An 18213-nucleotide genomic window follows, 5' to 3' on the forward strand; every position below is an offset into this window, starting at 1 on the left:
GCTCAAATGAAAGTGCTAAGCTGGTAATACTCTGCAATCTCACCAACATATTCATGAGAATCCACCTGCTGACTGCAGGTCAAATGACAGGAAACTGTGACTCTACAGCCTTGATAAACCCCTAATAAATTGGTAAAAGAACAATGCACCTTTGCAATTCACTAGTTGACTTTTCTTATCAGTGCCCTGTTTGAGAAACATGTTTATTCAAATAAAATCTCTTACTGACCCTGAAATCCAGCCTCATTAGACCAGAATACTTTGAAGACCATAGTGAAACAAAATAAAGACTGAAGAGTTAAAATCAGTTCAAAATGTAAATTTAATACAGTTCAAAACGTAAATTTAATATATCTTATTAGATTGTTACAAAGACATAAGATTTTAATAATATATAGTAACATACAAAAAAAAAAAAATTAATCAAAAAGGAAGGTAAAATACTTCAATATTTCAAATATAACAAAGAACATATCTGTCAACAAACTTACCACAAGCTGAATGTTCATGGTTGAGTTTTGGCTGAATTCCGAAAGCATTAAGACTGTGGCAATATACCACATTACCATCCTATGAAAGAAAATAAATAATCTTTTCATTTAAACTGGCTGAATTCCGAAAGCATTAAGACTGTGGCAATATACCACATAACCATCCTATGAAAGAAAATAAATAATCTTTTCATTTAAACAACAACAAACCTCTATTCTTACGTTACTGTTTGACCATTTATATTTTGTGAACTCTAATGCAAGTAAATCTACATCAATCATATATTCTGAAGAAAAGAGGAAATGGATAGATGAAAATTTCATCAATTAAGGTAAATACATGGTGATTCTTTCATCATAATTACAATGTCAAAATCTGGAATGAGTCCAGTAGGGTTAAAGCATACCAGTTTCATAACTGAAGGTACATAAATAAGTAATACAGCTGCCATTACAACCCAATACCTTTGATTCCCCATCAAATGAGACCAGGACTTTAGATTGATGAATATGAGATTGCCTTCCTTCACTGCTTTCATTAAAGGTCTTGTCAACACAAGCATAGAGCCAGAAAATTCTAAATGCTGCTTGGTAGAACGATCTGCAGATAAACTGTTGCCAGCAGTAGGAAGGCTGGGTAACATGGGGTTGCACTTTGCTAAGTAAGCATAAGGAATATCTGAACCTTCAAGCTAAGTGAGCAACAACAACTCAGCTACTATGTCACTCAGCTCCAACAATGCACAAAAAAAGCATTAGAGTTGTCAAGGATAAATCTGAACAGCAAAGGTTTCAGTTTACATGGGCTGGATTTAGCACATACAGGTATGCACATTTTTTTGGAAACAATTCTCATAAACTATGATTTCCAACCCCAATTCTGTAGGGTGGCAAAGTAGATCATACATTTACAATTTTCCTGCCCATATCTAAAGGAAACAATGGTTCCTTTACAGGCATCTGTTGATGCTAGATGTCACATGCAACTCTAACTAGCATGAAGAAACATCTAACACTTAGTTACCCAGAGAAAATCATAGTGGGAGGAAGTTGCATGGACAATAATTGGACCCTTATCACTCTATGCTATGGGAAAACACAAAACCTTGTGGGTTTCTGGTGATAACAACCAACTGTAATACTTGGACATATTGGAAAGCAATGATGAGTAATTCTATATTTACAGTAATACTAAAGGAAGACTCAAGTCTCCAAGCAGAGGAGGAAAATAAAAGTGGGGGATGTCACAACATGTCAAATAGCTCACAGGGATTTTAAGTGGATGTGGTCTACCTATCTATCTATATCTCTGATGGCTGTTCTCTTTGGGTACTCCCTTGAGGGGATGGTTACAGCAAAAGAGTCTCCGTAAGTGGTGAAATCCAGTGCTGCTTCTTAGCATTTAGTGCCTAACCCTTAACAGGCCACTCAAAGAGGAGAGGTCTGGTTCAGTACTTTCAGAGGTTCCTCCTTAATGTTCCCACCAACAACTATTACCTAATGTGCGTACCTAACATTCCTGCCTAATGTTCCAACCTACTACTTGTATCTAATCCTCCTAGCTAATGTTCCAAGCCAATAATTCTACCTAGTGCTCTTGTCTAATGTTCCAATATACTACTTCTATCTACTGCTCTTACTATTTTGCCAAAAGGAAAAGCTAGTGCACAGAACCCACTGCAGAAAAATCTAGTTACGAAAAATGATTGTGTAAGTGTTGTTAAGTGTTAAGTGTGACATGGATGGAATTTATATTTGAAGACAAAATGCCAGCAGTCGACATGTGAGTTTGGCATAAAGAAAAGACAGCTACCTGGGTCAAAGGAGTGCTACTTGTCAACCACAGACATGCTGACTTATTAGGCAGCCATCAATGACCCAATACCCAGGCAGATAGTATCAGTAATATAACTCCCTGGTCAGTGGCTGCCTACCAACTACTAGAATGGCTGTGGAGTGCTAAGATAAAAGCCTAATTGTTGTAATGCACTTGGTCTAAAAGACTATTTTTGTTTACATAATTCACATGTATTTTTCTTATCTTAATTACTGCTAATCTTCATCAGGCTGGGGAAGACAACTTTTTCAATGAAGTCAATACCAAAAGGATTACAATATTTGCATAGCAGACATAACTAAAGTTTCAATAATAACCATGAATTTTTAATAACATGTTCCCATTGCTGCTTCAGAACATTAAGAAAAAACTTCAAATATCCTATCACAATGCTGAATTTCATTACTAACCTTGTGTCCTGGATAAAGGCGGTTATATACATATGGACAACCAAACACATGCAAAGGACACCGGTGGATCAGCCAACCGTCTAAACCCTCCTGTATCTCACTGTGAACATTTTGGTAATGGCTGCTAAACTCTGAACGTCGCACTTCCTATAAAAAAGGAATAAAGAAAGTTTTAAAAAAGGATGGTGATCAAGAGTACTCATCAAAATGCATACCATACTTCAAATAAAACTATTGTACAACTGAGTAGTTTTTGGTGAACTTCATAAACATATTGTGACTGCTGTACCTCTCTCAACGTTCCTTTTCTAAGATATCCCTCCCACCTATGTGTTCCTTCACTATGTCCTTTCACTTTACATTCAGTCTTCCTCTAAATCTTATTTCCATTCATGATGTAAAATGCACTCATTCAGTCATTCCTCAATTTCATTCTCCCTAAATAAAGACATTTTCTGTGCTCCAACATTTATCAACAAACCCCTTCCTAATAAATATAAATTCTCCTAGTTTTCCTATTTCTTATTCTCTCTACTCTTTTACCTACTTGATAACATCTAAGAAAATATGCATTAGTTTTGTAACATATGCATATAACAAAATCCATACACACTTTATTTTATACCTATCAAGCAATACTGTTTACTAAATTTTCTTTAACCTTACCACCAACAAACTCTGAGAACCATGATAACATCACTTCATTAGAGTCTCATTCTAACCTTAAAATAGTTACTCAAGCCACTATTATTTCTACTGCAAGCACAACTCTTTTCAATGCCTGTAATAACTTTTTTTAATCACCATATTTTCTTTATACACTGTACAAAACCAGAATTCTTCAATAAAAATTGTGAGAAATAGATTTCATATACCCTCATCTTTTTGGAACATTTCCTCAACAAGCTTTCTTAAAGTGAACAATACCAACATTGTTGGAAACAAATCTTAAACTTAAACATGGAAATTTTTTTTGCATTTACTCCAGTGGTACTTAGCCTCTCAATGTTCTCACATTTAGCAATAAGCATGTGTTGCTCCCTCATCCCATTCCTTCCACATTATCCATTTGAAACACTTTATTGACTGCATTTTGTGTACCATCTTCCTAATATCTTCACTTTAGATGTTCTTGCTTTACTCACTTATCAAGGTGTGTGTGAGCAAAAATGGGTATGTCTGATGGTACAGTAGTCCCATCAAGGATGTATGAAGGCAAAGTGTGGATTCTAAATGACAAATCATGGAAGTAGAATATGTTGGAAATGAAAATTCCCAAGACAATTTGTGTTGTGAGGGAGTTGATCATGTAAGGGATGACAAGGCCAAAAAAGAGGTGTGGTAGTAAAAAGAGCATGTACGAGAAAATTAAAGAGGATGTGCTGGAACAGTTCGTACAAAAGGAGAGGATGACTGTAAGGGTATACATGTCGGTAGTGGAGGGAAGGAAAGGGAAGAAATCAAGGAGGTGAAAGGATGGAGTGAAAGATGATGCTCAGAGTGTTTGAGGCATGCAACGGATACAGCAAATTGGAGTCATGTGGTATAAAGGGGGCAACATCCTGTCAATGAGCTAAACTAGAACATATGAAGTCTGAGGGAACCAAGAAAGTGTCTGTCAGGCCTGGTTGTAAATGGCAGGCTCTGTTGGGCTCCCACAATGCTCAAGAAGCCAGCTACATCAACCATGCAAGGCCACAGGGTACAGCATAGTGATGTGAATGTGTCTGTAAGAAGAGTGCTGGACAAATAAGGAGTAAGTAATCAAAGTCTTCATTGTGGTAGTTGCATTGTGGTCCTGGAGCATATTCAAATACGTTGAATCAGCATCTGCAGTGTTGAAGAGATAGATGATGTCCATAACACACACAAGAATGTGTAATTCATGCATGTCTGGAGAGAGTGGTTTTCGGTTAGGTGGCATTTAAAACTAAACTGAGGTTGTTTGGTGCTTGTTGGGTCATTCTGGAGTATACCATATATGTTTTGTCAGTGTTTGTTGGGGGTACAAGGATTTGTGAATATACTATACTGTGATGTGAGGCAGTGTATGCCTTTTATTTCTACCTGGGGATGGAGATTAGTCTTGATGGAATGGTTCGGATGAGACAGGTGTAGTACTGTCGCAGTGGACAGAGTGCTGAGCATGTTAAAGTAGGTCTGTACTGGAACAATATTTGCTTCATTTTGTAGGTGCTGAATCTTTTTGGTTGCTAGGGAGCCAAAGACTATTCTGACAGCTCTAATATGTGTGGTTTGTAGCCTTGTTGTATCTCACATATCTTCATCAGTTGAGGGTGATTACCCATCTTCAGGAATATTTTCATGTTAAAGAAAATCTAAATGTGGAAGAGGAATATTTTCATGTTAAAGAAAATCTAAATGTGGAAGATGAGTATATCTATTAAGCTATATAGTCATGAAGTTGAATGTGGGGAAAAAGCATGCATAAAATCAAAACTAATTCTGTTCCTACCTGCATACACTGGAAAGTAAACATTGCCCTTGGTTTAGTTTGATGTCTTGAATAATGCTTCAGGGTAAGTTCCATGGTCAGACCCTTAGATGTTAAAGGAGCTGGAGGAGGAGTTTGAAATCTCACTCGCTTTCCAATAGGTCGGCCTTGATTATCAAATATAAGGTTCATCTTATCTAATGTTTCTCCTTCTTCTTCATCTTCATCAGATTCATCATATCTTTTATAAGTATATATACCAAATGGATTACGTTTCCTAATCTGAAAAAGAAACAGAACTTACAACCAAATGAGCAACAAATGTATGGGTATGAAACATAAGTTCCATGAATAACAATTCATAAGGCACTCAACCATATTTCTATCTAAAAAGCTTTCTTTTCTTTCTTTTAAACTATTCGCCATTTCCCGCATTAGCGAGGTAGCATTAAGAACAGAGGACTGGGCCTTTGAGGGAATACCCTCCCTGGCCCAATTCTCTGTTCCTTCTTTTGGAAAATTAGAAAAAAAAAAAAAAACGAGAGGGGAGGATTTCCAGTCCCCCGCTCCCCCCCCTTTTAGTCGCCTTCTACGACACGCAGGGAATACGTGGGAAGTATTCTTAATCCCCTATCCCCAGGGATAAAAAGCTAGTTCATATAAAATCTTTTAGCATTAAAATATATTTATAAATCTATTCTATTATAAATGATCGCTCTTTCCTGCGTCAGCCAGGTAGCGTCAGGAAACAGACTAAGAAAGACCCATCCACTCACATACACACATAAACATACATGCTCATACACGTACATATAAATATACATACCAACACATACATATATACATGCACAGCCATATACATATATACACATGTACATATTCATGCTCAGTCACCTTCATCCAGTCCTGGCTCCAGCCCACCCCACAAAATTTTGTTTTTCTTACCCCTAAGGATAGGGAAGGAGGAAAACTATCCATGTATCCCCTGCTTTTCATAAGAGGTAACTAATGGTCTGGAGCAGAGGTCAGTAAACCTCCCTCAATCTTACAGTAACATTTTCCAAAAACAAGACCAAAAGGAACATGGTGAGAATTTCTCCTCAAAGGCTCAAGCTGGGGCATCAGAAAGTGCATGATTGTACCAAGATGAGAAAAATGAAGAGGTACAATGTCTGAAGCTTTGTCTCTAACTTTCGGTGAAACTAGGTCCAAAGGGAAGTGGATAGAATGGTTAAGGAATCTTCATGGGATAAAAATGATATAAAGTCAGCGGTTAAGGTGATGCTGGAAGCAAAGGAGAGGGTGTTACTTCTAATAAAGGAGCAGCTAAAGGACTCTATCTTGGAGCGATAGGAAATGAGTTAAAGAATAAGAAAAATTAAAGTAAACTATGAAAGTTGGGTGACCATTATTACGTATGCTCCTGGTATGGAGAAGACTAAGAAGAATGGATTACTCTTTTGGGACAAGCTGAGAGACTGCTTTGGTTATGAAATCATGGTGACAAGAGAATCTAAATGCACTGGTTTTTGATGTAGCAACTGGCGGTATAACTGAGAAACATAGTGTATCCAGTGTAAATGAAAATGGAAAAGTTGTCATAATATATGCCAGAAAAAATGGTGATTGGGAACACCTGATTTTAAAAAAGGTGAAAGCTAAAAAAATCTTGAGTGATCTGGGTCTGAACATGCAAGAGAGTGTATGGCATGATCAGGTTAGAGTGAACTGGAAAGATGTGGTACATGGGTTGAAGTGCTATCAATGGAGTAAACTGGGGCATGTGAAGCAGCTAGGAAAAACCAAGGAAAGGTATTTGGGGTCTGGTTGTGTACAGAAGCTGCAGTTTCAGCGCACTGCACATGAGAGTTAAAGAATGGATGTTAATAAATGTGGCCTTCCCTCATCTGTTCCTAGCACTACCTTGCTAACATGGTAAATGAAGTATGGAAAAAATACATAAATAAATAAAACACAAGGTTCTGTGGATGAGTGGGTTTGGAGGTCAATGGACATCAATGGATTAAGCACTAACTGACAGGCATGCAATGGAGAGATTACTGGATGTGAATGTGTTGAAGGGGCAGGAAGGTGGTACGTCACATCATTTCTTAGGTGGAGGAGAGAGTCGAAGTCTGTAGCAGTTTAAGAAAGGAGGAAATGAGGAGCAGAAAAATAATAGTGAAAATAAGTCACAAGAGACTGAATGAAAAGCAGCATAAACTAAAAATAAATACAATATGGGAAACAGTGAGGAGTGGAACATATTTAGGGAGGAGGTACTTATAATTTTCATAAGTCCTGGGTCAGCCTTGTAAACACCACATAAATATTCAACATCCAAAATCATATGGGAAATGTTATCATTTATGTACTTCTTCAGCATAGTGCTCTTCTTCTGTGTTTAAGTAACTCATGAACTAATTATAATCGTCTCTTGGGTAGGCAGAGCTAATGCAGAAAAGCCTCAGCTTCTAGGCAACCACTGCTGAACAGACAGAGTTCACTTTTACCCATTAAATAGCACAGAAATTATTATCAAATGCATATATTTCTTCTAAACAGTTCTCTTTATCAAACTTTTGTTTAAATCATGAACTAATAATCAATTAAGACTGTACAAAAGGAAGAGAAGAGTGAGCAAGTGTGGCCACAAAAGTAGAGTTCATACTTGCTAATACAGTGCTATAAGTTCATGATAAAGTGGTATGGAAACTAGCATCATTATGTATGCATTTCTTCTGAACAGTTCTTTTTACTAAGCTTTAGTTTATACCATGAACTAATAATCATTTAGACTGTACAAAAGGAAGAGAATGAGGGCAAAAGAACCATAGTTCATACAGGGTAATACAGAGCTATAAATTCATAATAAAGTATCAAAAATATTACAATCTATACACTTCTTCATATTTCTTATCAAGTCTTAACCTAACTCACAAACTAATAATCATTTAGATAACAATAATCATTATGAAGGAAAATACAAAAAAAACATAAGATACCCAGCCTACTGAGAGGCTCATGCAGTTGGCTTGGTGTAATACTGACAGTTATGTAAACGTGTTTATGAAAAGTGGTTGTGGTTGACATGGTTATTTTTAAAGGAAGAGGTAACCAAAAAATTAAAGGAAATAGAAAAAAGTTGAGGGCAAACAAAATATAAGAAAATTAAGGATCAAACAAAAAATTCAAAAATTTATGATAGAAGAAAACTGACAAAAAAAGTCCAAGTGATACAAGAAAAAACAAAGAAGCAGTAAGAGACTACAGATGAACTGGAAGGATTGTGAAATTAGACCTTTCTTAGGCTGCAGATACTCATGACATGAGAATCCATAAAGAAACAATAACTACTTACATATTTATGTATAAATCATATAAAATATTTCACTTATACATATCTTTTTTTTTTTCTAAAAGAAGGAAGAGAGAAGGGGGCCAGGTGAGGGTATTCTCTCAGAGGCCTAGTCCTCTGTTCTTAACGCTACCTTGCTAATGCGGGAAATGGCGAATAGTTTGAAAGAAAGATATCTTTTATGTACACATCATCCGCCTATCTGTAGTCTCTCTGCATATAAAATTTCATCATGCACTGCTGCAATATTCCTCCATACAGTACCTTTTCTACACATGGCTCCTCAGTCCACGTAATTTTTCCTGGCTTTTTAACAGAAATGTGTTCTCGCCACACTTTTCCCATCTTAAAATCAGGTTCATCTGGATCCTCACGGCAAAAGATACATATGTCTTTGATAATTCCATGAGTACAACACAGAGCAGAGATGTCATCAGATTTAGGTGCTGGTCCTGAATGACTTGACTTGCGGCTTGTACTGCCTGAAGAGAAAACCTCATATTTCAAAATTTCCTTTTTACCAAAAATTCTTACCATATTCTAAAGCAAGAACATTCTACTGAAATGGTTAGTAATGTGAGGTATGCAGGAATTCATTACATAACATATAAAAAAAAAAATAATAGTCTTGAAAACTTAATATACAACTCCACTAGAACATCCTTTCAGATACATATTCCTTTCTTTTGTCACTTTTGGTTTCCCCTCATAAGCTACTCTTGCCAATTTAATTCATATCCACTAATTTATGCTTTTAGGAATTACCTCACATATCCTTTCTCAATGCATGCCTATATCTTTCATATTGTCAACCAAGCACTTCACAGTAACTCAAGTTCCTCTATGTTCCTCATTCCTCACTCAACCTTCTCTCCATACTCTAACTTATGTCAAACTTATAACTAAGGATTTCACATCAAACACATACTGCTGCCAAATCCATTAGATATGCAATTACAAGAAATGGCAAAACAACTCATCCAAAAAGATGATCATATGGGTGTTCTACAAGACTTGTGCTGCCAACAGTGCAGCATGGTTATTTGCAGAGAAATACTAATGGGTGAAAATACTGTTTCAAAAATAATAAAAAAAATATATGTAATAAATTCCAAGGCCAAAAGTGGAATCTTCTTAAAGTTGACAACCAGGTTAAGTTCTAAGTTAAACTTTTTATAAGGGGCCTAACTCTGGTAAAATTCAAACTTTAGCTAAGGGTCTTATGCCATTCAATTCTTTAAATGCTACGAAAACTGTATGATATCAAGTCTTTTGCTAATCAATTTTTTACATGCTAGTAAACATCTATATAAAGTTGAATAAGTATCTGATTACGACTTTTCAAGTTAAGACCAAGATTATGCTGCCAGTAAAAGTGTGCCCATGATGATGGACAGATGGATGGTGGGTTGATGATATCAGACAAACTGATTCTTACATGTCTGCTATGCTACATAAGTGACAAATTAAGTTATCATAAGTCTCCAGTCATTATACATGACAGCTAGAGAGCAGATACATGCAAATGAGACCATTTCTTTATCTGTTCCTGGTGCTACCTTGCTAATGTGGGATACGGCAAACATGTACGAGAAACTCTTCCACCATGTGTAAGAGAAAAACTACAGTGAAATTTCTAGATTACACATATTATCTCTTTCACAATAAACTAATAAATAACAAAAATGTTTTAAAACTATGTATCTAACAGATTTAAATGTACTCAACAATGATTTTCCAAGTTTATTTTGTAACATTCTTGAGAAGCCAAGTTCTAAACCAACCCTGTGCTTTTATATTCATCTATCATGAGTACCCCAGGGTCAATTCCTATGAAAAAGTCCTGCTGCTACCCAGGACCTCTGTAAAGGCTCCTGTAGCCCAAGGCTATGCTACTTCCAGTAGCAAGAAAACACAAACTCCTTTGGAGTGAGATGTTCTTAGGTGAGACCGTAAACCCAATGATACTGCTTGCCCAAAGGCGACTTGCAGGTGGAGTCCAGGAACATCTGTTTCCACATTTCTGTCTGTATATCACCAATGGTATTACCTGGTGCCACCTGCAAGAGGTAACACCACAAGTGAAAAGTCACCTCTGGCGAGGCTGTATCAATGGCAGTACAGTCTAATCAAGAGCTTCTCATTCCAAAGGAGTCTACATTTCTGCTAATAGAGGTAATATGGCCTTGGGCTGCAGGGGCTTTCAGAGAGTTCTGTATGACACCAGGACTTACTCAATGAAAAAAAATAAGTGGATCAGGTACATACAAATCCTTAACCCATGTCCAGTGCACTTTGTAATTTTTCACACCATAATGTACACATGTTGATTCATTAAGTGAAACCAATATCTCCCTTCACACCATCCTCCTCAGAGAAAATACTTCAAATGCTTCTGATCCCTATTCCTTCCTCTAACATCAACTGAAATATTCCTAGCCTGAATCAATTCTCTCTACATCAATCCCTACCCATTGATATATCAATGGCAGGCAGCCAACAACTAGGGAATTATATTACCAGTATTACCTGTTTGGGTATCAGGAGGGTTAGTGACGGCTGCATAGCGAGCCAGTACTTCAGTGATCCAGGTAGCTGTTCTTTTTCCTTTCAAGCCTCATCCATACATGAACTACTGGCAGTCTGTCCACAAACATACAATCTCTTCCATTGTCACACATAACACTTGACAACACTCGACTCATACAGCTCATTCTTCAAACATCTAGATTTTCCTGCGGTGAGCACTATCTGCTAGCCCTGCCTTTTGACAAAATTATAGGAGCAATACATAGAAGTAGTAGGTAGGAACATTTAGGCAAGAGCTTTAGGTAGAAAATTAGGTAGAAATAGTAGGTAGGAACGTTAGGCAGCAGCATTAGGTAGACGTAGTCATTAGGAACATTACATAAGAGCCTTTGCAAACACTGCACTAGAGTTGCCCTCTGCCAGTGGCCTGTTAAGGTGAGCCACTAAAGGCTGAGAAGCAGCGCTGAGTTCACTAATTATGGAGACCCTATTACCTTGTCCACCACCTTGGGGGAGCTCCAGTTTGGGATAGGCAGGTGTCAGAGATATTAATAGATACAGAGATATCAAAGAACCTTCAATAACTGTCCTTGGAAAAAGGGTTCAGTGCTATATGTTTACCAATCTTCATACTAAGTACTAAAAATTACTAAATTACTAAAATCCATGAAACAAATATATGCACTATACAAAGTCAGTGACACAATATACGAATGTGTAGTATAACGTTGATTACATGCTACATAGGAAACATTACTTCTTTCTAATATCATTCCTCTATTCCCAATATAATCAGGTAGAACAAGTACATACGGTCTCTACATCACTCATGTACATCCTCATTCCAGGCCCTATTTCTTAACATGTAAAAAAGCTCTTCCTCATTTTTCACTTTACACAATGATTAACAGCCATTCATCACAATCACTTCTAAATCAGTTTTTAAGTCCAATATAAATAAACTACACTAAAAAAAAATCTTAGTTTCATATCCAGAAGAAATGAGATGCAGTGAAAGCCCTATATTTTTTCTGATAGGTTATGTAATTTAGTTTATTAAGGTATTCCATACTGTGAACAGATACTATATGAAGGTATAGGCTTATGGGTAACTTAACTGGGATGGATCTAAAATGACAATAATATATGACAAAATGACACTTGAAGACAAAGATACTAAAAACGAGTGTAATCGGTATCAATAATCAATTCAGAATGACTGTTTTCTACAAATAATGATGCAAAATCTAAGTCTGTGTACCAGATGTAATCAATATTATTAACCATAATCAGTGGCAGGGTTGTTGACATCATCCAAGGAGTTAGGGTTGGTGAAGGGATGAGTAGGATTGGTTGTGCCCCTACCCTCACTACTCGTGCAAGATAAACCCTGCTTCTTGCCCCGCAAAAGCTCAGTGCACACAGACACAGACAGACCTGGGAAATCACAGCAAAACATCAAATGACTGGAATCAGTACAAAACACAATATTAGTACAAATAGGCTGATGTGATACCAGAAGTTTCACTGTAAAAATTACTCCCCACAGACAACAAAAACATAATTTAATTAGTAACTAAGGAATGCTATTAAAAGGAAACACAGAATACATACGGCACTTACTTCTACAACCGGACTGAAAACACTGAGTACATCAACTTTAATCAGCCAGATGAAGCAGCTTGTCAAACCACTAAAACCAAAGCCAAGCACCCAAAACATTATAACCATTAACCCTCAAACTGCTATAATCATTAGGTGATGATGCACCACTCTTCACAGACACCACTAAGTCTCCTGCTAAGGCTGGTTAAATATCACATCCCTCAGGCATCCATATACATATCATTATAAAAGGTTCATATTATGTGAGCTACTGCTCCCTTTCCCCAAATAAAACAAAAACTAATGAAAATGTTTTTTGTCTCAGAATAAGGAAACAATTACTGTAATATTCTAACTTACATCCTTGCCATGAGAAAATCATTAGGTTTATTTCTTTGTCTGTTTCCTAGCACTACCTTGGTGATGCAGGGGGTGCCAATCAGGTGTGGAGAGGAAAAGAGAATGTACATGTTATCCTTTTTCTTTTCATTCATGCATTTGTGCTGTTTCCTATGGGGCAGGGTGGCATCAGGAATAGATGAAGGCGAGCAAGTATGGATGGGAAATGTCTGGGTTAAACCATGGAAAGGTCTGTGGGGCCTGGATGTGGATAGGAAGCTGTGGTTTCAGTGCATAAGCCCTAAATGACAAAATACAAAAGAATCATGAAGCAGCGGGATGGCAGAGGGCTGTCTGAATAGAACAGGGAGGAAGTAGACTGTTTTAACCCTTAAACTGCAGCATAAATCTGAAATGATACTCACCTAATGAAAAACAAAAATCTAAAGACTGTTTAACACATCAGCGAGGTAGTGCCAGGAAACAGACAAAGAATAATTTACATATCTTTATATATATATATATATGTATCATTTATGCATTTACATACAAAGAATATTCATTACAAGAGTAAATAAAAAATAACCTTATTCTTATTCAAAACAATCACTAATACAAGAGAGAGTGCTTCTTCTATTATAAAACTGACAGCTGTGTAAATCTGGCTTCCTGCTTGATGATGCAATTACACTCTGACAAATTATGGATCACTGTGATGTAAAATATTCTTTCCAATTGTATTGTTAGGTTGCTTGGGAAATCTATGGATAAGAGAGAATCATACATGGTTGATTGAGAAAGGCTTTTGCCTTCTTGCATATAATAGCAACCATCAGCCACAATATCCCTTCACATATATGCATCCTGGTATTAACAATGTGTCTGAAACCTCGTATCACATGCTGCTCTTTTCCATAAAAAAATAATTGTAATGAAAAACGTAATAGCAATACCTACCTGGAGTGAGATCATCTTCCTCCTCATCTGTTGCTGATCGAGTCATCTTTTGAGATTTGAGACATTCCTTCGCAGTTTCATGCCTTGATCCACGAATCATTAGAGGAAGACACGGAAAACGGCGGGTGATTCCATTGCAAAGTGTTGTTCGAACTTTCTTGGGCATTTTCTGCATTTCATTAACAAGTTCTTGGTCATGAAGAGCTAAGGCCATATCTGAAAAAAAAAAAAGTTAATGAACTATCAATAGTCTAAAAATTTGAACCAGATTAAAAACTATTAACAATTCTTCCACATCATTTTCACCGAGATTCCATGAGCACTTTTTCTTTTTTATCAACAGAGGTACAAGCAAAAAGTTACAAGCAATGCAGAAGACTCAAGAACTGTATTTAAGGAAAACAAAATGAAAGACATACAGTACAAAAGCAAAGTAACTGTATTTAACATAAAAGAACTATAAGAGGAAACATGATTAAATACAGTAAAGGTAAACAGGGTACAAAGGTTTAGATTTCTAGGTCACATTTTTTTACAAATTTAGAAAGATCTAATTGAGTTAAAAAAATTCAGGCATATTGTTGGAGCTCTAAGGAAGTTAAAGAAAATGAAATATGGTTTTGAAAATTAACACGTCTGAAACTAAACATAGGAAGGTAATTGGGGTCTGGAATTAAACTACAATGAACCTGAACTGTCTGAACCTTCTAAGGTAGGAGCTGAAGGCTTCTGGAAAAACTGAAGAGACTGCTTCCCAGTGATCTCAGACCAATGGAAGAATATCACACACCTGAACAATTCCAATTTTAGAAGAAATGAATTTGTGTGGTTATATAACTTTACCTCTTGATCTGGCATTATACTCTAAGAGCCTAAAAAAGGTAAAAATAACTTAGAATCAAGCTTACACTATGCAAAATAATCCAGCTTCTTCATATGTAAATTCCTAAAACACTAAGCTAGTAAAGAGACAACAAGCATATTTCTGGCTATGACTACCACTAGATGTCATTATAATCATCTGATCACCAATATGATTCCCAAACTTACCACACTGCTCATCTATCTAAATAATTTGAGCAAATGAGCAAGGCAATTACTTCTTTTCAGATAGCACTGTAATACTGCTGCTAACATGTTCGACTACCAAATAATCATATTGGCTAAACATGACTTCCTTTGTTTATGAGAAACAGATATTGCTGAGTTCTTTTATCACAGTAAACACAGTTTTGTGATACCAGAAGCAAGTTTTGGCTTCCTACAACAACATGTTTTTGGATAAATGTCATGCAAACGTCACATAACCCAAACTAGTTATGAAGTTGAATAAGAGGTAAAAGTAAAGCAGAATCTGACCTAAAACCTACAAACTTTCACTGTCTTACATTACTTTGTAATGGTACATGATAGCAAATGAAGTTCACAGCTGGTCCAAAAAGGAACCACCACCAAAGCCTAGCCCAAACAGTGAGCAATCATTTGTTCCCAAAAATGGATGAATAAATGAGACCTACCAGATATGGGAATCAATAAATCAATTCCAAAATAAATGAATAAATATGAAACAAATAAAATCAATCTAAGATATCTATTAACCAAACATTGCAATTATCTTAAGAATGTTTGGATAAATACTGCACTTAGTATATCTAACTACTACATTAGATGTGAGTTTAACACCAAACCAAATCAATATTTAGTGTAGGTAATGCAGAGGTAAAGCCTTCTGTTATTTGTTTCAGCTTTTACACATGTTATCTAACAAGAGTGATCTCATTATCTCTTATGTTCTACGTATATTGGCAACAAACTGGAGCCCATCACAACATACCAATGCTCTGGTTACACAGGTTATCTAACAAGAGTTATTTCATTATCTTTCATGTCGTATATGTACTGACAACAAACTAAAGCCTATCACAGCATACCAATGTTCTGGTTAAGAAAAATAAAAGATGTAGAGAGAATATATGAATGTGTTTTAAGTGAAATTACAAAAGGATGAGGTTCACAGATAATGTACAGTAAGAATGAAGCATAAGATAGAGAATATGTGCATGAGATATACTAGTATATAGGAGGATGTATAGGAGGTAACAACACACCTACAGAAAGGTCTGTAGGAACTGGTTTGCTGTAAATAGGAAAACAGCAAAAGATAATGATAATGAAAAAGATATACATACATACATACATGTATTACTTTCCCATTCCATTTCATTCAAAAATAACTTATCTCAATTTATACTGTGTTCTATTCCTTGATAAATTTAAAATCACAGTCTTCTTGTTTCATTGCAGTCTAGGTGTGTCACAATTCTCCAAATTATAAAAAGAAAAAAAAAAGTTTGTGCAACTCCAATTCCTACCAACACTTACTTTCCTGCAGTTCTAATTGGTGCATGATCTAAACCGTATGGCAATTGAAAATAACCAAAAATTTCCATGTCACAATTATCTTTATGATCAATCTATGTTAGTATGCCTTTTTTCCACGATCAAAGATGGATGTTGCAAAGGAAAATTATTTTTCCATACATTCCGATTAACAACCAATACCATACCCTCTGGTGTAAAAGACCCAAAAACGAAGATCACAACATTGATTGAAAATTCTGCTTATTGGTCTTGCTATCACTTGAGTAAAGCAATTACCATTTATTGGCAATAATGAGAAAAAATAGAGAACAGAAATGGGCAACTGCAAACTTGAAAGACAGTATGATGTTCGAGACCATGATAAACCACAAAGTAAGCAGTTGAGTTAGAATGGCTGCATTCATGTTTCTAGACATACATTTTTGACAGGTGACTGATCAATTTCCTTCTTTCTGTAATAACTGTTTTCAACTTTTAACAAATGGTTTAGGTATGGTTGTACGTTCCACAACTCTACGATACATTTCTTACTCAAATGGAACCCAAATAATCCAATTGTTGAGAAAAAGTCTCTTAAAATTAAGTAAATATCAAACATATTAGCCCAGTAAACATATCTGAAGATATAATACAATTGAAATAAAAAAAAAGAAGTAAGAGTTAAAGTCCTACCGACAGTTTTAGCATGTGCTGGAAGATATGCTTTTATGAAGAATAATGTGAACACATGATAACTAAAAGGTCTGGAGAAGATCCTTCATGAGGTAATCAGCTAAAAATACAAGAAACAACTAAATATAAGTAAGGAGATTAGGAAGAGTTCTGAACAACCTGCCTGCTGGGGAAACTCTAACACCATCAGTAAGGCATAAAAAGGGTGTTACCACCACTGCTACTACCATCAACATATGACACTTTTTTCTTTCCTTCAGATACAGCAAGGTTAAAATATTTCTACACAAAGATATACAAAAAAAAATCATATTTGATTTACTTACCAAGATCTGTTGAATCATAGAGGGCTGTCACACCTTTTGCCATTGCCACTTTTTCCCTTTCTTTGGCCCCTAAGGCCCATCTATTCCATTCTGCATTACAAATAATGACTGAAGCTGGACAGAATGGCAAGTGCTCTGCTAAAAATCGACGCTGCATCCAAAGAGGGCAACCATACCCAGCATTGATACAAGGCACTCTTTCATGACTACATATGAGGCGGTGTTCATCTGTTTTACATACATGGAATCTGGAATGGAATTTCGAGCACTCAAAGAAAATGTTTACACTATTTAGGGATATAATTCTGACAAGGAACCGAAGACAGAGTTAATTTCTCCACTGCATCAGTTTCTCAGTCATAAACAGATGTTGAAAATTTCATTAAAAACCTTCGACAGAAAATAAAAATATTATTATTCTAGAGTTCTAGAAGGCCTACTAACCTTATGCACTGGTTCAAAAAGAAAAAGCTTATTCAGTCACACTAGCCTGCCACCTTACTACCTCATTGCTTAACTTTCAAATATGGACGAAGCACAAATTAGACGTAGGATACATGGTCAATATGAATGACTGTTCAGTTAACACACTGCAGAAATAACACTCCTGTTCTTCAAAGCTTTTAATTTTTTCCACCTGATAAATAAACCAAATAAGGAAGATCTATCTATGGAACTTTCACATACCAGTATTTTGGTACAACTCAGATGCATCAACATCAAAGCAAAAGAAACCAGTTTTAAACATGCTGCATAAGAGAATCTTCTATCATGAAATCAGCTATGATAAAATGACTGAGACAATATGTATTGTACATATAAAGGATGGAATAGGTGAATGTTTTCTTTCCA

General features: G+C 36.1%; 1 protein-coding gene across 9 annotated transcripts in view; it reads right to left on the reverse strand.

Moving 5' to 3' along the window:
• Nucleotides 1-18213, reverse strand: part of LOC139760298 (F-box only protein 30-like) — an 80649-nt gene that overhangs the window by 27748 nt on the left and 34688 nt on the right. For all 9 annotated transcript variants that reach the window (XR_011715305.1, XM_071683278.1, XM_071683279.1 and 6 more), the window contains 7 exons: nucleotides 17362-17609; nucleotides 13982-14197; nucleotides 12365-12517; nucleotides 8816-9033; nucleotides 5215-5475; nucleotides 2739-2885; nucleotides 492-570 (listed from right to left, as the gene is read on the reverse strand). Coding sequence is in view for 8 of the 9 variants with exons in the window: in XM_071683278.1 (XP_071539379.1) it covers nucleotides 492-570; nucleotides 2739-2885; nucleotides 5215-5475; nucleotides 8816-9033; nucleotides 12365-12517; nucleotides 13982-14197; nucleotides 17362-17609 (1322 nt within the window). In the remaining variant the exon portion in view is untranslated. The remainder of the gene's footprint in view (nucleotides 1-491; nucleotides 571-2738; nucleotides 2886-5214; nucleotides 5476-8815; nucleotides 9034-12364; nucleotides 12518-13981; nucleotides 14198-17361; nucleotides 17610-18213) is intronic.

Source organism: Panulirus ornatus, chromosome 36 (assembly GCF_036320965.1).
Source record: "Panulirus ornatus isolate Po-2019 chromosome 36, ASM3632096v1, whole genome shotgun sequence".
NCBI lineage: Eukaryota > Metazoa > Arthropoda > Malacostraca > Decapoda > Palinuridae > Panulirus > Panulirus ornatus.